Genomic DNA, 24,081 nt, shown 5'->3' on the forward strand with positions numbered 1-24,081 from the left:
CACTGTGACGTTTTACGCATTGGAAACGGCGCAGCCAGATCTTTGTGTTTGAGGTGAGAACGAGGCAGAGAATGACAGAAAGGGAGTGAGGAGGTACAGAGACAGAGAGAGAGGGAGACAGGGAGCTACGTGACGACTATCAGTGGCGGAGAACCACAGAGGAAGCGCAGGGCTTCATTTGATGTGTTGTGTCCTCGTTTGCGCACTTTTGACTGACGCCATCATTTTTGTTTTTTTATCTCTTCAAGCTCGCCTGTTGCAGTCTCGGACTCCTGGTGAAGCGGTTGACGAGGAGGCGCAAGGCTCCTTTTTGTTTTCTTATTATTTTTGCCAGCGCTGCGCCTCCGTTCGCTTCCGGCTCGTCCATCCAAGTCGGAGTCAGAGTGACAGAGAGAGAGACAGAGAGAGCCATACGGGAGAAAGCGGAGAAATTCTCTCCTTTTTATGACATTTACCGGTCCTCTTCTCTGACATCTTTGTGTTTGAAAACTCTCCACCGCCTCCTGTTCGTCTTCCTCCTCCGCGCGCCCTCCCCGCTCTATGTGGGAGCTCTGAAAGCGCACCCGGCGGGGGGGCGGACACCAAGTATCAAAGCTCCGCGGATCCCCCAGGCAGCCTCGGAACGGCACCGGGGCCACAGAAGAACTCCCCGGCGGGCTCCTGAAGGCAGCATGCCGCGGAGGAAGCAGCAAGCGCCTCGGCGCGCAGCAGGTACGCACCGGTGCACACTTTACTCCCCACAGTCCTCCGTCCTCCTCTTTTAAAAAGAACTTCATTTTACACACGCACTGTAACTTTAGCACCGTCTTTTCCACTTCAAATAAGAAGTGCAGGCAACAGAAATTCATGCCCGGGAGTCAAGAGGACAGTGAACTGCACAAAGACATCATCACTGATCAGCAGCACCATTTTGAAATCAATCAATATCATAGATCAGAAGTAAGTCCCTCCGGCTTCTCCCTTGGTTTCACTCGCGGTCGCCACAGCGGATCCAAGGTGGATCGGCATTTTGAATTGGCACAAGTTTTACACTGGATGCCCTCCTGAGGCAACTCCACCTTACGGGGAGAAATGTGGCAGAGGTGAATCTTTTGCACTCAAACCACTTGGCACCACTGTGCGTCATAGATGCCAAATTAAAACTGTGTTTAGTCCACTATACCTGGCTTTTAGCTGTGAAAACGCGGGGGTGGGGGGGGGGGAGCTGCGTGTCAAAGGTCAGAGTGACACTTGGAAAATGGTCACAGGTTTGAGTCCCAGTTTTGTCAGAGTAAATACTGAACCTCTGCTCTTTTCTTTTTCACTCCTTCACAATCTCCTCCTCTTCCTCCCCACTGTTACAGATCTCTGACTGGCACTGAGGCCTCTGATGATGACTTTTAGGGTCAGAACACTGAATCACAGCAACTCTTTTCTGTGATCACTGACATTTTATTTGAATATCGCATCATGTTACCATTGAAACACACATGTATTTTTTAAATTGCACCCATGATAAAAGCCAATATTTTTCACGCACGTGTCCTGTCTCAACCTAATAATTAACGCCAAACATTTTTTTATGTTTACTTTTCTCTTTCTTTTTTTAATCTGAGCTCAGTGTCTTTTCATTCTCACTTTCTTGTAAGTTTCTGGGAAAGACCTTAATTCTCATCTAAAGATTATTTCACAGCCCACAGAGGCAGCGTGTGCTGGAAGAGCGCTTTAATGGACAATTGCCATCTTTGATTTGACGACTGATTGATCACCTGTCATCTGGCCGAGCCTTTGATCTGTTCATTCCAGATAATTGTCAATAAATCAATTTTTTTTCCTGCCTGGCTGTGGGAGCTCAGCAGAGGCCCTGCTGGAGTCACGTCCCGCCTCGCAAACTTCAAACCAGCAACAACTTCAAACATTCTTTGCAATGCTTTTAGGAGACTTTGCTCAGAAACAACAGAATGAAGGTTTTTTTTTTTTTTGTTAATATTACTGCTCCTCAAATTAACTTCCATATGTATTTTTTTTTTTTAAAGAGGCCGTTACATGCATTTTATTTTTAGGAGGGTGGAGGTGATGTGACCTGTTTGTCTCAGAAGTAATGGAGGGATGATGGTGTAAAGTCAGAGCCGAGCTAATCATTTTTGGACGCAATCCCAGAATGTCATGCAGTTCTTACATTTAGGGACAAAAAGCAATGGATCTTTAGAATTTTAAAACTCAAAATCCCAGCCCAGTCTCACATTTTTTTTTCATCCTCTCATCATGAAATGATTCAAATTTTCGTGACTTTTTTTTTAAACTCACTATTACTAACCCTACTCCTACCCCCAACCCTAACCATAACCACCTGACACCCCCCCCTCCCCCACTGCACTTTTAATTACTTGCAGCATCACGGAATGAATTAGAATGAATTTGTGCTACCATGATGAATATTTTGCACTTTTCGTGACAATATGGTGAACCAATAGATTAATGTATATTTCCTGTTGTTGAATCACGACAGTTCATGAGACTGGGTTGCAAAATCCACAATGGTGAAAGGAGCCAACAGAGTGCAGAACCCTAAAATAATATTAGAGTTACACCTTTGTGACATCTTAAGGCTATGATGTTAAAGAAATACAGGGAAAAATCTTGAGGCAAACAAGACAGACGTGATCACATAACCTTCTCTCCTCTTCGGACATAAAAACCCCCGGTGCGATTAGTATGCCGGGGCCGACTGACCACCAGAGGGCGGTATTGTAGAATACCATGAGAATGACTTCCTCATTTTTTTATTGTAACAGTGGCATTGGTACAAGTCTGAGTGCTGTCTAATTGTAAGTGTAGCTATGAACCAACCAGGGAATTAGATTTCTGTTCGACTTTTGACGTTTTGTGCTTTGTAACTCAGTTAACACAAAGTGATATTTGTGTGGCGTTGCACGGCCCGCCGACACGCCGCAGCGACTTTACAATCCAACTAAAGAAGGATGTGATGCAGAGCGGTGTGAAAAATGTAACTATTACACTAATCGTGAGGCAGAAGACTGGTTTGCTCCATCAGACGGGCCCGTCACACAGACTTTGTTTCATATTTGATTTAATTGTCTGCACTCTGACAGCCACATTCATCAGTGGCCCTAATGGTCAATCAGAGCCTGGCACAGCCAGAGAGCGAGCGAACGAGCGAGAGAGAGACCTATGCCTTCCTACTTGATCAACATGTTTTGTCTTAATGGACACAGTGGGTGGGGGCACAGAAATGGGTGGACGGGCGGATGAATGGATGGATAGATGCATATTTTATTCCACTGGAATGCACAAGTTGGCTTAAGTGAGAGCGAGAGAGAAAATGAGGCATTTATTTCTTTGATGAGTGGATGAGGACAAACAACCAGACAAAGGAGGAGTTTTCATTCTCGGCAACTTCCTTCCCCCCAGTGTTTTAGTCATTCCTCCTCCTTTCCCAGTCTCCTGCTCCCTCACTCCCTCCTTTTCGCAGCTGCAAGTTATAAGGTTGTGGAAAAGTGCATGGTGCACACAGAGTGATGACAAATTGATTGTGCTGCAGTGATGGCAGGAGTTATGGGAGGATGGCAAATGATGGGCCTTGATTAGGAACTTGGGGGGTGGTGCAGAATGCCCTTGTATGTGATTTTCTTCATGCCAGAATCTCTACTTTCTTGTCATCGGATCGCTTTCTGTTCGGTTTTTACTGCACAGCTGCAACAGAAAGCTCGTGGGTTCAATGTGGGTCCCAACAGTTGCGTTTGCTGAGTCGCAGTAAGAAAATAAATTCATTGATATGAAAGACGCCGGTAAAAAGGTCAAAGCACTTATTAAAAACTGATTTTATTTTGCTGACTCTGATTTTTAAAACCATCCATTGCCAGGTGCATTTGGTACATTTTGCAACGGAACATTGTATTTGTCGCAGAATTGCAAATGGTTTTATAGCATCAAATAGACATATTTTATTATTTCACATTTACACTCCAACTTAATTAGCATGTTTTTAGTATTAACTTGTCCTTTGCTTCATTTTCAAAATCAACTATGAATCGTGTTTCATAGTTCAGGCAATTTTCCAACAATTCAAATCTCACAATTTGGCACAAAATAAAATGACAAATCGTCATGTTTCTGAAGCAAAAAAACAGAGATGTTTCAACTTTTTTTTGCAACTAATCATTGCAAATAAATTTTCTGTCAGTCAACAAATGATCAATTAACCACCTCATCGTTTTAATGGTACTTCACACAACACGTTTTTGGATTTCTAACCATTGTTCGTTCTTCTGGGATCCCACTCAATCTTCCTCTCGTTCCAGACAATCCTCCCCCACAGAACACTTCCTGCCCTGGCGATGGCGTGTGCTCAGCCGTCGAAAAAGAAGAGTTGTTTTGCCAGCTTCATTAGCGTTCTCCTAATTAGCCGAGCATCTGATGGATCTCTGACAGGCCTAATGATTGGAGATGACAGGCTCCACACGCTGTCACGCTTGCCAATTAGGTCTGTGGCGTATAGTTTGGTGTAATCAACTTGATCTTACACCGTTCTAATTTGACCCCGCCGCCTTCCCCCCCCCTGCGTGCTTCTGCAGGTGAGCGTTCGGACAGCGGCGGGAGAACATGTTTATGTTACCGCGGTGAGGCTCCAAGCTAATATCCTGGCTGTTAGCGGATGCAGAGGCGAGGTTTTTTTTTTTCATGCCGTCCATCCCATTGCACAGGATACCTTTATGTGCATGTTCGTGCACGTACACATCGCCTCAGCCATTTTCAGAACGAGGCGTTTATTTTTTCAGGAAAGGACAATGCTGCGCTTTTGTCTTTGGGCTTCAAAGGCAACAAGACCAAAACAGATTGTTATGGGGCAGGAAGCTTCACCATCAAACACCCTGCATATTATTTCACCTGAACCTTTTTTTTATGCATAAAAATTTGACATAACCTTTGTCTCCATTAAGCAGATTTAAAAGAAAAAAATATTTTGCTTTGAAGTTATGCATGCAACATCCATATAAAATGATGCTTGTTTTGTGGTAAATATTGTGCAATGAAATCACCATGGGGTGATATAAAAAAAAAAAATGCTTGGAACAATATGCACACAGAACTTTCCTAAAGTCTCTAGTAAGACTTTCTGTATTGGAATAAATATTTTAATGTTTTCTTAAGTAAAACATTAGTCAAATATGACAAAAAATCAACTGACTGACAGCTTGTTAAAATGGTAACACGCATTCACACAATTTGTGGTTCATTGTGCGACTGATAGAAGTAGCGAAGGATTGAACCCATCACCCAGCAATTACCGATACAATGTACAACTGGGCCACAGTGACTATAGGTCTGGTTTGGGTCTGACCTATTGGAAGGGTCAAGGACTTATAAGAAGACATTCCCTTCAGATGAACTGCTGGTTTGTACTTTAGCAGTCATGTCCAAACCGTGAACTCGTCTTCCCTGTAAAGCACATTTCTTATTTCATGCACATTTGCCAAACAATGACAGGGTTCCATTACATTGATTAGTTCACAAAGGACAGAGATCAGGCAGAAATCAACAGAGATCAACAACCACCAGCAGCCAGCACCAGCTTCATGTTTAGGCTTTGAACCAAATATCTTACATGTAGTGGAACCACAAACATCGTTACCACAAAACTAACTGCCTCAATGCCATATTTTCAACTTGTAACGCCCTCAATAACCCATCGTCAACTGCTTACTCTAATTAAGGGTCATGGGGGGTGGAGCCTATCCCAGCAGTCAAAGGGTGTGAGGTGGGGTACACCCTGGACAGGACGCCAGTCTGTCAATAGACAAACAAACACATTCACACCCACATGCACACCTACAGACAATTTAGTTTCCAATCCACCTAACCTGCATGTCTTTGGATGTGGAAGGAAACCGGAGCACCCGGAGGGAACCAACGCAAAAGACGGGGAGAACATGCAAACTCCACACAGAAAGGCCACAGGTGGGAATTGATCCCATGACCTTCTTGGTGTGAGGCAACAGGGCTAACCACTAAGCCACTGTGCTGCCCAACCTGTAACTAATAATTATAATTAAATACAGTTTGGCATTTCACTGCTAAGACTTGACTGTTAATTTACTGTTAAAGATTAGTCAACGACTAATGGTACCTGACTAGTCAACTAATGATTTTCATTAGTCATCCAAACCCTATTAAAAACTTATGTCAGCCACAGTTGGACGCTTTGTCTGTTTAACTGAAAGCAAGATATCTCAAACACTGGTTGACAAATTTTTATGCAATTTGCTGGAGAGATGATTCTTGCGTTGGGAAGAAGAAGCAAGTCCTATACAGGCCCTGAGGGTCCTGTTGCATGAAATGGATGCGAGTTTACATCTCTCACAGGGTAGTTCTCCAATCGAGGCTGGTAAACATTCACTGCTGGGTGGACTCAACCGATGCAGATGAAGTGTCTTGTCTAAAAACACAGGTATCCTGAACAACATACCTGGATTGCAATCAAACCCTGGTCTATATATTGCTAGTCCCACTCCTATTCCACACAACCAAGGGGTCAGGGAAGCTTGATGAAAATTTGGGTTATCTGAGTCACTCTCTAAATTTTGCCATTCATCTCTTCAACAGATTTACCTGTCAGAATATTACCATTCGACTGTGTTTCAGTTCGCAACATTCATAAAAAGTTAGACATACCTGCTGTTAAAGTGCACTTCTTGTTCTCTTGTATACACGAGATTGCCCACAATAGAATGATAATATTTTCTGGAATGAAAATTGCATTTTTTTTTTCCTAGTTTGAGAGCTCCAGTGAGTTATATACCGAAAAATAGCACATTATTAATTAATAAGGATTTATATAGAGCTGTCCCAGGAATCAAAATACTGAATACAATAATCTCCAATAATAAAATAATAAACATCAACAATAATCAAATCAAATCAAATCAATTTTATTTATATAGCGCCAAATCACAACAAACAGTTGCCCCAAGGCACTTTATATTGTAAGGCAAGGCCATACAATAATTACGTAAAAACCCCAACGGTCAAAACGACCCCCTGTGAGCAAGCACTTGGCAACAGTGGGAAGGAAAAACTCCCTTTAACAGGAAGAAACCTCCAGCAGAACCAGGCTCAGGGAGGGGCAGTCTTCTGCTGGGACTGGTTGGGGCTGAGGGAGAGAACCAGGAAAAAGACATGCTGTGGAGGGGAGCAGAGATCAATCACTAATGATTAAATGCAGAGTGGTGCATACAGAGCAAAAAGAGAAAGAAACACTCAGTGCATCATGGGAACCCCCCAGCAGTCTAAGTCTATAACAGCATAACTAAGGGATGGTTCAGGGTCTGAGAGCGAAGCGCTCTATTGGGGTGATATGGTACTATGAGGTCCCTAAGATAAGATGGGACCTGATTATTCAAAACCTTATAAGTAAGAAGAAGAATTTTAAATTCTATTCTAGAATTAACAGGAAGCCAATGAAGAGAGGCCAATATGGGTGAGATATGCTCTCTCCTTCTAGTCCCTGTCAGTACTCTAGCTGCAGCATTTTGAATTAACTGAAGGCTTTTCAGGGAACTTTTAGGACAACCTGATAATAATGAATTACAATAGTCCAGCCTAGAGGAAATAAATGCATGAATTAGTTTTTCAGCATGACTCTGAGACAAGACCTTTCTAAATTTAGAGATATTGCGCAAATGCAAAAAAGCAGTCCTACATATTTGTTTAATATGCGCATTGAATGACATATCCTGATCAAAAATGACTCCAAGATTTCTCACAGTATTACTAGAGGTCAGGGTAATGCCATCCAGAGTAAGGATCTGGTTAGACACCATGTTTCTAAGATTTGTGGGGCCAAGTACAATAACTTCAGTTTTATCTGAGTTTAAAAGCAGGAAATTAGAGGTCATCCATGTCTTTATGTCTGTAAGACAATCCTGCAGTTTAGCTAATTGGTGTGTGTCCTCTGGCTTCATGGATAGATAAAGCTGGGTATCATCTGCGTAACAATCAAAATTTAAGCAATGCCGTCTAATAATACTGCCTAAGGGAAACATGTATAAAGTGAATAAAATTGGTCCTAGCACAGAACCTTGTGGAACTCCATAATTAACCTTAGTCTGTGAAGAAGATTCCCCATTTACATGAACAAATTGTAATCTATTAGATAAATATGATTCAAACCACCGCAGCGCAGTGCCTTTAATACCTATGGCATGCTCTAATCTCTGTAATAAAATTTTATGGTCAACAGTATCAAAAGCAGCACTGAGGTCTAACAGAACAAGCACAGAAATGAGTCCACTGTTTGAGACCATAAGAAGATCATTTGTAACCTTCACTAATGCTGTTTCTGTACTATGATGATTTCTAAAACCTGACTGAAACTCTTCAAATAGACCATTCCTCTGCAGATGCTCAGTTAGCTGTTTTACAACTACCCTTTCAAGAATTTTTGAGAGAAAAAGAAGGTTGGCGATTGGCCTATAATTAGCTAAGATAGCTGGGTCAAGTGATGGCTTTTTAAGTAATGGTTTAATTACTGCCACCTTAAAAGCCTGTGGTACATAGCCAACTAATAAAGATAGATTGATCATATTTAAGATCGAAGCATTAATTAATGGTAGGGCTTCCTTGAGCAGCCTGGTAGGAATGGGGTCTAATAGACATGTTGATGGTTTGGAGGAAGTAACTAATGAAAATAACTCAGACAGAACAATCGGAGAGAAAGAGTCTAACCAAATACCGGCATCACTGAAAGCAGCCAAAGATAACGATACGTCTTTGGGATAGTTATGAGTAATTTTTTCTCTAATAGTTAAAATTTTATTAGCAAAGAAAGTCATGAAGTCATTACTAGTTAAAGTTAAAGGAATACTCGGCTCAATAGAGCTCTGACTCTTTGTCAGCCTGGCTACAGTGCTGAAAAGAAACCTGGGGTTGTTCTTATTTTCTTCAATTAGTGATGAGTAGTAAGATGTCCTAGCTTTACAGAGGGCTTTTTTGTAGAGCAACAGACTCTTTTTCCAGGCTAAGTGAAGATCTTCTAAATTAGTGAGACATCATTTCCTCTCCAACTTACGAGTTATCTGCTTTAAGCTGCGAGTTTGTGAGTTATACCAATAAAAGTGCAGTACAACAATGCAAAAAAATCCCAATTTTAAAACTTGATTTAAAATAAAATAAATAAATGGGCTTATTTTTTCCTGTTGTTTTCCAACACTGTAGGCCAGCTGATGATTTGTTTTGTTCAAATTGCATCAAATAACATCCAGTATGTTGTCCACTGCATGCTTATTTGTCCATGTTGTTTACTTTTGGAACTCATTATTTTAAGTAACAGTACAGGCTGTGGTGTGCACATGTCCAACACTGATTTTCCACTGTTAAATTCACTCCCAGGGAATTGTTGTGTTACAAAGTGCATTTCACACACAGAAAAAAATAAATAAATACTGGCAGCTGCCGGTGCTACTTGCTGTCCTCTATGGCAGTGAAATCCCTGGGTGGCAAAATTACTCTGGTGTTAGCAAGACCTTTTGGTCAAGGCTATCATTTTCAGACTTGATTGAAGTGTTAACCTGATACACCTGTCGTGTAAGCGTGATGATCCTCGGCCTCTACATTCAAGAACATTTGAAAATTTGGTCTTTCCAGAGAAATCACAATAAAAAGCCCGTCGTTGATGGTGTTCAATGCCTCTTATGGGCTGAGGAGGTAAAAAGATGCAACTTATACTGCAGTCCAATATATATATAATTCTTCCACCCCCCACCCCCCCCAACCATTCACAAAGTATTATGTTGACAGGTTTGAGGTATACACCACAAAAACGGTACCTTGTGGGAACAACCACAATGCATCTTGTTAATTATTACACCTCTGTCTATGCGTTTATGTTTTCACCCGTGTTAACTGGTTGGTTTGAAAACCCCAGTGCCCCCCCCCCCCCCAATCCCCATGTCACCACAAATTCTGTGATACCTTCACAAAAATATAACAAATTTCATGACGGTATAATGAACTAATAGATTAAATCACTTTCCATCCACAACCTTGGAGTGGGTTCGAATAATCTTGTCCATAGTAAGATGAGTCACGTTTGGACCATTGGATCAAATCTGGATGAAAGTGGAAAATGGGATGATCAGTTTTATGAGGATGAAGAAGCCATTAAATATGGGTGTGAATTTGGTTCTGGATGTGGATTCTGGATTATCTTGTTAATATCTTTCATATCTCAGGATTTTATTAATTTATTCTTTGCTTGGGTGCAAGTTTATGCAGACCTGGAACACAAGCTGATGTGAATGAAGTTGTGCTTGTAAGAAACGTGACTTTCCAGAATTGCTCGGCCGTGGCGGATGTGTGCGCTGTTCGAGTGCTCTTCTGGATTCCTTACTTTCCAGATTAAGAGGGCGTTGGGAAGAGTAAGAAGATTGAGTTTTAAACACCTGGTTTGCTTTGCTTCGTCCGTCCGTCTGCAGATTGATGACGTTGACGGTGGTCATTATTAGCTACTCAGTGACATTCTCCCAGAGTGGGTGGATTTTTCACCTGCGTTGATTTTTCAGAAACACCTATCATCAGCACGGCGTCCAAAGAGGCTAAGCATGATTTATGTAAATATTAACATCAAGACAGATCTGGTTCTGTCCAACAGGAGATAGATGGCAGCCCAGGAGGAAAAGCAGCTGATTTCTGTGATTTTGCCACCTCGGCGTGTGTGCGTGTGCACGAGTGTGTCGAGCGTGTGCGTGTGATTGATTGTAGATGAGAGCGGGAGATTAATCATGCTTGATGTGTGTTAACGTTGCACTCGTGGTGGATCTAAGTCGAGATGCAGTGGCCCATTTAAATATACTCGCTCACGTGCACTCACAGAAGTGCATGTTGTTCGCCTGCGAATAGCTCGTGTTTCCACGGTGAGTTTTGAATTTTGAATGCCTTCTTGACACGAACAAACGAAGGACCGTTTCCAAATGGTTTCTGATAAAATACGAGGTGTTGAAGCACGTTGACACTCTGCAGTGACTGAAATAGAATCCAATAAAACATCTACATATAATCATGATAGTCAAGATAATTAACCTTCTTAAAAGCAGGTCCTTATAGCTTGATGAATAATTAAGAGTGAAAAATTGTTTCATAAATTACAGAATTCGGGTGACGGCAACCAGGCTGAGGATCTGAGATTTTCATCTTTTGTTTTTTTTTTTTGTTTTTTTTGTTTTTTTCCCAGATTCTGTTGGAATATCGAACACATCATCATGTCACATTATATAATCCAGGTGACTTTAATGTACTTTAATCTCAGTGGCCTGACTAAGTACATTTGCTGCTAATTCTGTACTGTAATATGTGATTTTTAGAGGGTTTTTTTTATTGATTTTGGCCATCATTTTTATTGTTTTTAGTATTTTGATTAGTTTTATTCTACTTACCTGTGTCATTTCTTTAAAGTTTCAACAATGGGACCCAGTGTCGCTGACTGAATGGTCCCCCCTAAAAATCATTCCGCCTGCACTGTGTATGCGTCATTAGCCGCGGTTCATGGATTATCACCTCATTTCTGCTTCAAACTGCACTCCAGTCATCATCTGTCTCAGCGACAGATATCTGAAGCTTTTGTACAACAATCATTTCATAAAAGACGGAGCGCCGAAGCAACATGAGCTGCTAACTGATGCATTCACTGCACGTCAGTCATTTCAAAGCATCACAGAGTTTCGCCAGGTTTCTGCTTAAAACAGCCTCATTTCTGCGTAAAACTGCCTTTAGAATGATTTAAGAGGCTTTACCTTGTCATCTGATGGTTAATAATGTCATTAATCCATTTGATTGCTTTGGGTGAAGAGACTTTGTCTCAGACATGCTGCTGTGGTCAAAAATGACGCATGCGCAGTGAAGGCAGGCGGACTGAGTTTCAGGGGGGGACCATTCGGTCTGCGACACCCAGTGCTGCATTTCACTCCTGTATATGATTGTATGGAAAGAATCCTTCATCCTTCCTTCATCCTTTCACAGCCTTTTGTCCTCACCCAATAATAACATTGTAAATAATAATCAATTTTAAAAGTATCCTGTGTGATGTCACAATATGATATTCATGTTTATTAATCATTTAATAATGTGCTTTAATAATTCATACAGTGCAGCTGGATAATATTATGGTTTTATTTAAAACATGACACCTTGTTCTTTCAAAATGTATTTCATCTTTTCTGTTGAAACATTTTTGGATTCTCTGTTGCTGTGAAGAGCTGCAGATGAAAAAAAAAAAAATACAAATGGATCCCAGCATGATTTTAGTGGGATACACAGATAAGACCTTTGTGATGTCATAAAGCAAACAGTCTCTCTCAAAATGTTACATGGAAAAAGAAAAGGAAAAATACTGATCCTGATTTGGATCAGCACCAGAAGAACTACACATGTGCGAAATTATTTAGGAATGCGAGTTGTAGCTTTTGATTTATTTATTTTTTGTAACAGCAATTAAACAGGGGAAAACACATGAACTTTCATGTGTCTGTTGGCAGAATTAATAATAATAATAAAAAAAAAATGAATCACAAAAAAACAACAACAAACAAAACAAGTAACTCCCCACCTGAATTATCTGGATTTATAAAAAAAAAAAAAAAAAAAAACCTCTGATGTTTCAAGGTTTGCAAGTTGAGTAAAATAAAATTTAAATTAAAAAAGACATTCAGAGTTGTTGATGTTGTGAGAGCATTGTGGAAAGTTTTATGTTTATTTATTTATTTACATTATTTATTTGTTCATCAGCAACATGTAAATTGGAAAATAAAAACCTTTTCGCACTCGTGCTTCATAATGTAAATTTTCCTGTCAAGCTCTGCTTTTAAATGTCAGTTAAAGCTGAAGGCAGGATGTGTGAGAGGGAACACGAGCGACAATATTCTTCAGCCACCAAATTCAAATGACAGATACCCATTTTTACCTCAGCCAAGGAGGGTTCCTCTATTAGGTTTTTTTTTTTATCTGTTAGGAGGAAAAGTAAAACAAAATAATGATCAGATTTCAGTGATATTTGGTGAGCAGATAATGACCATGCGACAGACTGGCGTCCTCTCCAGGGTGCACCCCGCTCCATGCTCTAAGATTGCCGGGATAGGCTCCACCCCCTGTGGCCCTTAATTTGAGTAAGTGGGTCGAAGAGGAGTGAGCGACATAGATAATGTTCTGGGAAATAAGTGATTCAGTTTTGGAGGTGCTCTGGAAAATATTCTGGAACTGAGATCCAGAAGAATGTTTTTCACAGAACAACATTTAACTCAAAACGTTCAGAGAGGATGTTGGTGACAATTGTTTGAGCAGGTGGATATTGTCGTAGAAAATGAGGATGTTTTATTTTGAGTTTAATCCAGAACATCAAAAGATTTATACATTAATACTGGGAGGTCAAAGTGCTGCCTGCCAAAAAATCATGCATTTCTAACATTTATACGTCTTTTTTTTTTTTTTTTTTTTAACAGAATTTTGGGCCTCAAGCAGGAAATGTAACAGTAGCTGTTTATTTATTTGAGAAGTTACCTTTTGGAGAAAATAAGACGGGCCGACAGACAAAAATCAACTTACAGTTGTGTCCCTCAACCTTATGGACAAATTACTTGTCCATAAGGGAGGTGATGGTCTAGTGGTTAAGGTGTTGGGCTTGAGTCCAGAAGATCATGGGTTCAAATCCCAGCCCCCCTTGCACCCCTTGGGCAAGGCCTTTAATCCCCTATTGCTCCCAGTGTGTAGTGAGCGCCTTGTATGGCAGCACCCTGACATCGGGGTGAATGTGAGGCATAATTGTAAAGCGCTTTGAGCGTTTGATGCAGATGGAATAGCGCTATATAAATGCAGTCCATTTACTTGTTAACAAGACATTACTATATATATTCATATTCTGTGTATTAGTTAAGTTATCAGCACCACACATCAGCAAAAATGACTTTGACAATTTAATTTAGCCCAAAAAAATGACATTAGTCGAGTTCTACTGTGGTGTAGGCTTCACAGTTGATGACTGACATTTCCAAGGTAATATTATGAATGCACACTTTCCAGAAGTAGGTTTCTTATGTCAGGTTTTTCTGAATGTCCCAGGGTTCTGAATGCAGCATCATTTATGATATAAGGTCACATGTCAGGTAAATTAGAATGTGAGACTCAAGACCTTGATAATCAGCATACAGGTGGACACTTTTTCTCATTTTCTCAGTAGAAAATCAGTTTAGCCATGCAAACTAAGTTAAAACATTGTAACTGGAACCAGTGTTACTATTAGTAACAGGCCCAGCAGACCTATGGGATCATTTCTATCACCTGTCCAGAAAATGTCCACCAAAACATCTGCATGAAGGATGTCCAGATTTTGTCCTTAGTTCTTAGAAAGGATCTCTGGTGATCTGTTGGTCGGCAACATTTCTTCAGTTCTCTGAAGTTAACATGAGCATATATAGCCTCGCAGTGACCTTTGACTCTTGAGTGGGATGCTGGGAAACTGAGTTTTCCAATGTTGTGATTTGGCGCTATATAAAAAAATTGATTGATTGATTGATTGATTGATATGGTTCAAGATTTTTTTTTTTTTAATACAATGAAACAAAGATATAGTGGTGACAAAGCAACTCTTTTTTATGATCAATTGTAAAATCATCACAGCTTTAGCTACTTTTCAGTTTTAACCATTAGATTTATAGCTGTCAATAAACTGGCAAATGAGTCACAAAACCTCAACAGTTTATATCCAACGCGTGCTTTTATGTCACAGTTTACTTTGTTTTCCAGATCAAACTAGAGAAATGGATATATATATATATATATATATATATATATATATAAATTACAGCAATATAGAACAGTAACTCTCAGTACAAAAGTGAAAATTTCACCACGTGAAAACGAGGAAGACGTGCTATTTTTTTGAAGAAAATGTGACAATTTTCATGACTTTTAATTGTAATGTAAAATTTTTGCCCTGATTGGATTTCATTTCATTTGTCATAAAGAGGACATGTGGTCACATGGTCTGTGTGCAAGATATTTCAAAACAATTGTTGATTCAGATTTGGCATGTAAAAAATAAAACCTTTCATCTGTTTAACCCTAAAATAGGATGTTTTTCAAAAATCCACTTCATGGTATCAAAAGATTTTTACACGCTCCTACTGATATCAGACTTTTTTTGTGGACAGTGAGTGTGTTTTCTTTTTTTTTTTTTGGTACAAAATATGTAATTAAAACATAGATGATGGATGTTGAGGCAAACCTTGTGGGCAGATGGTCCTTGGTTCAGGGAAGAGTTGATTCAGGTATATTTAGCAGATCTTGGTCTTGTCCAGATTCTTGTCTTTTTTGCTTTTTCTTTAACATCTATATACAGAACCAGCTTTATGACATCACAAAGATGTAGGCATGTCCTGATGACACTGAGAAGGCTTTCTTCTCAGCTTGCTGTGTGATGTCACAAACACCAATTGAGGTAAATTTTCAATTCCTCATCTGTTAGCAAAGGTAGTGATCAGGTTTAATTGTGACTGTGTAGTGTGTTGACGTGTCCACCACCTCCTGGTGCTGCTTTGGGTCATGGATTTATGGTCCCTCCTTATGGGGCTTTTCCACAGAGTGCCATTTTTTTCGTATTCCCGAATAGCAAATCGGGGCACGTTTTGAAGCATTATAGTAACTTCTTGATGCATCTTTGTCAGTCTTGAACAAATTTGGTATACAGCACCAGATTTGAAATCAGGATCCAATTTTTGAACTGTTCAAAAATTTCATCCCGATTCTTGAAATTGTTGATAGGACATGGTAAATTCCAGGTTTTCATAGTCTTAAGAGCTTGTTCAAACTTATTTAAATGGGGGCATTTGTTGTGAGTATGGCTTGAAAGACCTTTGATCGTGCTCCAATCTGGGTAAAAATTTGAAGCAGAAGCAGCGATAGTCATGGTTTTTGTTCAAGGTTGCCAGGTCTGCACTTTATATCCCAGCCAGTCACCAGATCTGCACTTTATTAGCCAGCCTATCAGAAGGCAAGCCAGATTTATCCGTTTCATCCCATTTTTGCACTTTTTTGGAACATGGGTGATTGTAATAGAATGGTGCTTTGTGGATAGCCGTGGAGCCAGCTGCTCAGTGGCAGCTTAGTCTCATGTTTTTTTTTTTCTTTTAACACATTCCGTGAGAATGTGTTACATTTTCATGGCATCATCATCGTTCGCTCACTAATTTTTAGCCTAATTCTATTCATAACCCTAACCATAGTGGTAACTCTAGAGCCCCCTATCAGTTTTTTGGTGACACCATCACGCAACTCTGCTCCATTTCATGGCAATATCACAAACTTGGCTTGAGCTCGGGTTGTCTGTGGTTACCCTTGGTTGGGTCCAGATGCTGACGTCCTCAGCAATTAAGCAAGAGCAGTGCCACGGATGAAGCTCCATCAGGATGCATGTAATCCATGTGACATGCGTAATAATGGAAAGTTGTTACAAGTACGCATTGACAACCTATTTGATTCATGCCACCTCATGTGCTATGGTAATAGTACAAATGAAACTCAAGGTTTATAATCAGTGCATCATCCCTTGAATGTTGTATGGAAGAGAGACCTGGACCCTATACTCTCATTACATCAAGCTTCTCAGAACTGTTCAACAACAGCACTTGAGAGGCTGGTGAAGGTCCTCCTCTACGGTAGAGTGACAGAGGGTTCTAGAAGAGTCAGTCAGTCATTCTTTTTTTGAGCTTTATGGACACTCTGAAGGACATTTTCAAGCTTGAAGGTGTACTCAATCATGAAAAGACACCATAGCAAGAGCACTGTGGCGGAAGCTGATAATAGTCGTTTGCAGTAAGATAGATAATGATAGACAGCATAACAACAGGGAGAAGAGGGCAAAGTGTCAGGGGAAAAGGAAAGAACAGTGCAAATGAACTGAACATGGACTGTAATTTTTCTTTTTTTTGTCATCAGCACTGTAATATTCATGCTCATGACTTGTTTTATGCCAGTGTTGTGTAAAACCCATATACAGGGTGTTCCATAAAAATGTATATCAATTTGTAATCTAATAACTTCACTAACTTTGGTACAAATGATCTCAAATTTTAACAATGTGTCGAAACAATTCTGAATTCTATATTCAATGTTTAAAACATTGAATATAGAATTGAATATAGCAATGGTTTTCAAACTGTGAGGCGTCCTCCCCCTGCAGAGTTCTTCAAGGGGGGGCGCACAAAAAAATAAGTGTAAACACTGTTAACCAACAAAAGGAGATGTTGAAAAAGGAAAAAAAAACATTGTTTGCTAACATGCCAGGGGAGAAATAGTGCATAAATCTACCAGTGAGAGTTTTTTTTGGTTGCCCCAGAGTTTGGGGCAACCAAAAAAAAAGTAGAGGACGATCTTCATTTGCTCCCAGCATCAGCCACCTGTGCGTGTCAAAGACCCAGACTCATTGCTCACACTAAACAAGAGGTGAGATTAGATGAGAGACTAAATATGTATAAAAGTTTAATTAATATTATTTATGTTAAAATGTGCCAGTTATGTCAAAGACATTTAAAAACACACAGAGATGTTTAAATGTTAAGAAAAACAATCTTTAAAATATGACAGAAGGTACAAATAGAAGAATAAAAAACTTTTTGAAAACATGTTTATAATGATTGAAAAGGGTGTAAAATGTGTAAAAGAATAGAAAGTTCTTTAAAAACATGTTTAAGGCTGCAAAATGTGTAAATGCATAGACAGTTCCTTAAAAAACACAAATATATTTAAAATATGTTTAACGTGTAAAAGAACAAAAAGAAACACACAAAAATGTTGAAATTGTGTGTATGTGTGTCGGGGGGGGGGGGGTATTCATTTGTTTTCTGAGGGGGGCTCACTCTCCCACACTTTGAAAACCCCTGGAATATAGAATTCAGTTGCTTTTTTTTTTTTCCCCAGGTATGGAAAAGTCATTCACTAAAAAGGAAAAGGCCTTCTGTGTCTAAGAGTTTGATCCAACACATGGCACTTATATTGAAAACTTGTGAAATTGTTCATGAAAACCACATACCTTTGAATTTCTCACTCAAATTTTGATGAATAAATCTTATCTTGCTCAACATTAAACTTGTTTAGTTTCATTTGCCTAGACCAGTGGCTATAAAGAAAACCTCTTTCTTGTATACTTTGGACACCACTGGCCTAGACTGTGTAGTTGCTCAGATATTTACATCTCAACTGATACCAATTTTTTTTAAACACTCTATATAAATAGAATACATATTCCAATCACCTTGGCAGTTTGAGTTCTGTGTACTTTTTAATTGTTAACAGTGTTTCTATTGTATATATTTTGTTGTAAGATTTTAGTATTTTAGCCTGCTTTATGATTTTATCAAATGGATCACAGTTTTACATGTATTTAAAGTATTTGTGTTATTGCTGTGTTTATCAGTCAAAATATTGCTGGTACACCTCATGTACACCACTTGTTATAATTAATTAAAAATTACAAGCTTGAATCTTAATCTAGATGTTTAGTCGACAGCAAATAGACTTCTGGTCCAGAACCAGAACTGCCGTAGGTTCCTTTCATATCATCTCTGCGTTCACAGTGTTTCTTCATTGTTTCTGTTACGATCTTAGAGCGGCACGGAGCTGAATCCAGCCTGGGATTCAAGTCTCTGAGCCCTTTTAGGGTCCCGGCTCAGGTCGGGTCCTTTCTCCAACATACGGCACGGCAGTCCCGACCCTGCTCCCCACATTACTTTGTGCAGAGTGAGTCCCAGGCAGTTCCCAGGCAGCTAGCTGACACTGTGATTAGTTATGGCCGTCGTCTGCTTTTTGCCGAGCTCTGGCCCCACGACGTTCAGCCACAATGAGCCGCTGTGAAGAGACGGGCACAGCTCGGAGCCAACACTTGCATAGTTAAATATTCCATCATAGGCAAAGACAGAAAGGGAATGAGATTGTAAAAAAGGATTATGTGCACGAGAAAGTAGCAGAGAATGAAAAAGCAAGCAAGTAGACAAACGACAATCATTGTGAGAGAGAGAGACAGAGAGAGAGAGAGGAAATGGGAGGGAGCTGGAGCCCGTCTCTTCGTCCCCCTCCTCGCTTCCTTGAGGATAAGTGGCTGATGGTTTATAAACAGTGTTTCTTTCCCCCCCTCTCCCACAATCTTCCGTCATGGCTCCCATTAGGTTGACAGCTGTCAATTAGAGCTCCCTTGGTCTGGCAGTCTGCACTTTATTGCAGGCAGTTGATGCTGTCATTTTGCTCCCAGATTCGCCTTGAGCGTTATCACGAGCGCTCAAACAGTCAATAGCTGATGCATCAGCAGTTATTTCTTAAATTGGCTCACAAGGCTGAATCCTTCCCTCATTTTTTCTTCCCCTCCCAATTCTCTCCTATTCCTCCCCAAAGATTATTTTGCAAAGCGAAAACGATGGATGGTGTGTGTGAAGGGTGGGACAGTGTGAAAGAGCTTGCACAGCATGGAGGCCATGCAAAAAGAGCAAAAGAACCCAAACATACATTTATTGACCTGTTTTTTTTATTTGTCACGCTAAATATGGCATACGAGAAGTGTTGGGGAATAACTACTTAGTGTATTTTCCTGGGTATGAGTCATGTTTGGAGCCGACTTTTACTATGGTGTGTCTTATATGGTGAAAAATCACGCATTTGGACAGCATGGTGGATTAGTGGTTAGCACTGTTGCCTCACAGCAAGAAGGTCATGGGTTCGAGTCCCACCTGTTTGGTCAATTGAAAACTATATAATTATCCAGGTCTCCCTTGCAAAAGAGGTTTCGATCTCAATGGCACTAACATGGTTAAAATAAATTTGTTATTAATGACGATTTATGTAGGATTCACAACAAAACACTAAACAAAAATGCCAGTAATTAAAATGCATGAAAATCCAAAATTAAAGAGCTGATAACACAGAAAACAGGTGCAACTTATATTCCATTGCAACTTAAATATTGCTTTTTCCTCTTCAAGGGGCACTTTTTAAACAGGTGCGATTTATACTCCAGTGTGACTAATACTCCGGAATATATGGTACATGTAATTTAATTCCAAAATAATTAGGGCCCAAGTAGGCAACGTCCTACGAGGACCCTATTGTAATTGCGCTGTTTATTATTAGGGAGATGATGAAAATTGGTACACATGTGTGACTTGCATAGATGTACAAAAAAGTCTCTTGCACCATGGGTCTACTCCAAACAGGAAGTCGGCCATTTTGAATTTTCTTCTCATTTTGGCGTGATTTCCACATGTTGTATTTGAACGAACTCCTCCTAGGGATTTTGTCCAATGCACTTCAAATTTCTTCCAGATCACCCAGAGACGATACTGACCAAAAGTTATCGAAAGCTTTTCTGTATGTCGAAGGGTGTGGCCGCTATGGTGCCGCCATTTTGACCCTTTGCCATATGAACATTATACTTAAACAGGTACTGAAGTCACATACTTAACCCAATCAACTTCATTCCACTTTTAAAACATGCAGAACAAATTGGTGAACATAGGCGATAAACGCCATGAAGTTACGAGTAACGGTGTCCGTGTGGCGGCGTACCGAATATTGCCCATTCGCCATGAAATTACGTTCTTCCTTTTGACGGCTTTAATTTTGTCATATCATCATGAAAATTGAAACACAGGTCAAGCACGACAACCTCTTACAGTTCATTGGGGCATCGCCCATGGGCGGGGCAAAATGCCTCAATAGCGCCCCCTTGAAACTTTCCAAAACCCCTCCCCATAGGGGTTTTTTTGGAGTAGGGAGATGAAAATTGGTACACATGTGTGACTTGCATAGATGTACAAAAAAGTCTCTTGCACCATGATTCTACTCCAAACAGGAAGTCGGCCATTTTGCATTTTCTTCTCATTTTGAAATGATTTCCACATGTTGTATTTGAACGAACTCCTCCTAGGGATTTTGTCCAATGCACTTCAAATTTCTTTGACAGCATCCAAAGATGATACTGACCAAAAGTTATCGAAAGCTTTTCTCTATGTTGAAGGGTGTGGCCGCTATGGTGCTGCCATTTTGACCCTTTGCCATGGAATATCAAGTCATGATAACTCCTTCATGCTTTGCCTGATTGACTTGAAACTTCACATGTATGATGACGGTTGGCCCCTGAACACACCCGGCCCCTCTGTTTGTACACTGAGCGCCCCCTAGTGGATGAACAATCAACATGTCATAACTCCTTGATGCATTGTGTGATTTGTTTAAAATTTTAACTGTGTGAAGAGTGGTTGCCCCTGCATGCACATGCCCACATGTGGTCACAAGGGCACCCACTGGCCTGGGTAGGCGGTTGTGCGGAACGAGGGCCCGTATATGACTGCTTGCAGTCCTAGTTGTAATTGTAATCTGTGACAGTTACAGAGAAAACTAGCGCACCATGCTCGTAGAGTGCAAACCTCCGCCAACACTAGATTCCAATTCCACAAAATTTTACCTTGAAAACATTTTCAAGGTCAAAGTCCTGTTAGAAGTGGCCTTTCATAAGCTAAATAACAAGAATAAGAGAAAATGAATAAGAAGGCTCTTTCAAAACAAAATCTGTAATCTGGATCAGATCCAGATCAGACTTTGTCAGTTGATAAAGGATACTGTCCTACATAATTTATAATAGTTATGAATTTTTAAAAATTTGTTCACTGTTAAAGATAGGGATTTTTCCAGTATTCAAAGATTTTTTCCTGACTTTGATTTGCCTATCAGGTTATGAATCCTCAGTAAAAATGTCATAATGATATATGAAAAATTGTGGGCTGTTCACAAACAAACAAACAAACAAACAAACAAACAGATTAGCAACTTTCTCACAAGATATAGTGACTCTAGTGACTAGTGAAAAATCTGCCAACTTTTATGCCATAAAAACTGGTCAGTTCTGTAACAATGGGATTATTTGGAACATTGGTGCTTGGGGGACAGAGAAGATGGGGACATTTTTTTTTTATTATTGTTTTTTTTTGTCCAGTTTAAACATCTGTTGGAAAAATAATCAAAAGTAATCAATTGTTACAATCACATTACTCTGATGAAGCACTTAAAACAATGACATGATTTAATTAAATTTTTAAGTGTTACTAGTAATCTGTAACCTATTAGATTTCAGAACTAACCTTCCCCACAGTGCATCAACTTACAGAAACAATTCTAATAAACGGCCATAAAGTTAATTTCTGTTCGTACGGCTGCAAATAATTATTATTTTCATTGTTGATTAATCGATCAGTTGTGTTCCCAAAAAAAAAAGTCGTTGTTTGTTCTTTCAGAAGATGGTGAAAAATGTCAGTCAGTGTTTTCCACAGCACAAGATGATGCCTTCAGATGTCTTGTTTAGACCACAACCCAAAGATTTCACATTGTCTTGGTGGCTTCCCTCACTCGCACCTTCTTTCATACTCACTCATTTTTTGAGAGCTGCCTCTTTGAAGCCAAGACAACTATATTTTTCTTCAAGTTGTCATCCCCGAGTCCTGCCTTTTCTATTTTTTTTTTTTTTTGTGATAACTTGCAGACCCAAGTACACTCAACAATTACAGGTCTCAAATAGTCAACACAATGAACTACTGCAAGTTTAACTTTCTAAAACTTGTACAATTAAACTTGTCAGAGTTCTCTGAGTCAAAGACAAGTGGACATAACTAAACGTGGCTGTATGTTCTTGCTTCTTTCACATGGTCGTGACATTTGCCTCAAACGCAGCTGTAAATAGAGATCAGAGGTTATGGCGTAGAATGCGACCAGCAGAGCCGCACTGTGAGGTCTGATTGGCTGACAGGCCCCACACTGAGGCACCCTGGGAAAATGACAAACAGGAAATGGAGCGAGTGGACTTTGAGCCCTTCAATGCACAGACACACACTCACTTCCTGTGCTGACGAGATGCAGAAGTACAGGATCATATTTACGGCTGTGCTCCTCGTGGACCGGCACACTGTAAAAAAAAAGAAAAAAAGAAAAAATCGTAAGACAGTGGGGTGGTCTGGCCCCTGGCGTCTGCTTTCCCAAAACTGTAAGGTTAGACTCATCGTAAAAAAGTGGTTCTGCGTTATGTACAACAACCAAAAAAAGACTCTTTGGCTTTAATGGGCAGGGAATCGTTATGAGAAGTCGTTATTGAGCACAGCGACGTTACGAGGTTTGCATTTATAGTTAAACGTGTTCTTGCAACATTTACAGCATATTAAAAAAGATCTGTCCTGTTGTGTTCAGGAGACACTGGGAAATCTGTGTTCACAGAGGCCATCTTTACCCTGTCATCTGGACTTGGCTCTGGGGCTGATTTGCTTCTTAACCTCAGTGGGGGTCGCTTGTTTTTTGTTTTTTTGTCTGGAAAGCGTGCACACCCACTTCCTTTCCCCACGGAGGAGTTGGCTGAATCTGTACCAGACTGGCAGCCATCAGTCTTGTGTGTGTGTGTGTATGCGTGTGTGTGTGTGTGTGTGTGTCATGAGAGTCGATGGCCGTGATGAAAGGCAGGGGAGCCAGTCAGGACTGTCTGAGATCCGGGTAATCAGGGCCAGCCTGAGCTGAGATCCTTCTCAAGCTGACAGCGCCTTCCTCTTCTCTCTTCACACACGCACACGTGCACGCATACATACACGCACACAGACGGCCACCACTCAGTCACTGCCAAAAAACAGTCTTACATGCAGCGCGTCCTTCTTCCCCTCCTGCTTGTTTCATGTTCTGATCAGTTTCAGATGCTGGGAATTATCCTTACCCTCAACAACTGCATCCGTGTGTGCATGTGTGCATGTGTGTGTGTGTGTAAAACCCGTCACACACATGTGTACCTGAACAAAGCAGCACTGATGCCGGAATGTTCTTTTCTCCACCCATTAGTGATTTGCACCAAAGTGTGGGACAGTAACTGTGACCTGACTGTGAAATTCCCCCATGAATGCTGCTGCTTTTCTGGTTTTTAGTCTTGTGAAATCTTTGTGCACGAGTGAAAAACACAATTCTACGAATAACTGGTACAGAGAGCAACTCCATTATTACTAGAACCTGACCGATTTGGATTTTTGGGGG

At 40.3% G+C, this 24,081-nt stretch overlaps 1 protein-coding gene and 1 long non-coding RNA gene across 2 annotated transcripts in view; both read left to right on the top strand.

Annotated features, from left to right (window-relative positions):
• Positions 1-24,081, top strand: part of tshz3b (teashirt zinc finger homeobox 3b) — a 126,019-nt gene that overhangs the window by 338 nt on the left and 101,600 nt on the right. The window contains exon 2 of the mRNA XM_034183584.1: positions 249-711. Within this exon, the coding sequence (XP_034039475.1) occupies positions 672-711 (40 nt within the window). The 5' untranslated portion in view covers positions 249-671. The remainder of the gene's footprint in view (positions 1-248; positions 712-24,081) is intronic.
• LOC117522202 lies at positions 8,219-22,388 on the top strand. The gene is made up of 3 exons (XR_004564172.1): positions 8,219-8,231; positions 8,956-8,957; positions 22,320-22,388. It is a non-coding gene; the product is annotated as an uncharacterized LOC117522202 (long non-coding RNA).

The sequence above is a fragment of the Thalassophryne amazonica genome, chromosome 2, assembly GCF_902500255.1.
Source record: "Thalassophryne amazonica chromosome 2, fThaAma1.1, whole genome shotgun sequence".
Taxonomy (NCBI): domain Eukaryota; kingdom Metazoa; phylum Chordata; class Actinopteri; order Batrachoidiformes; family Batrachoididae; genus Thalassophryne; species Thalassophryne amazonica.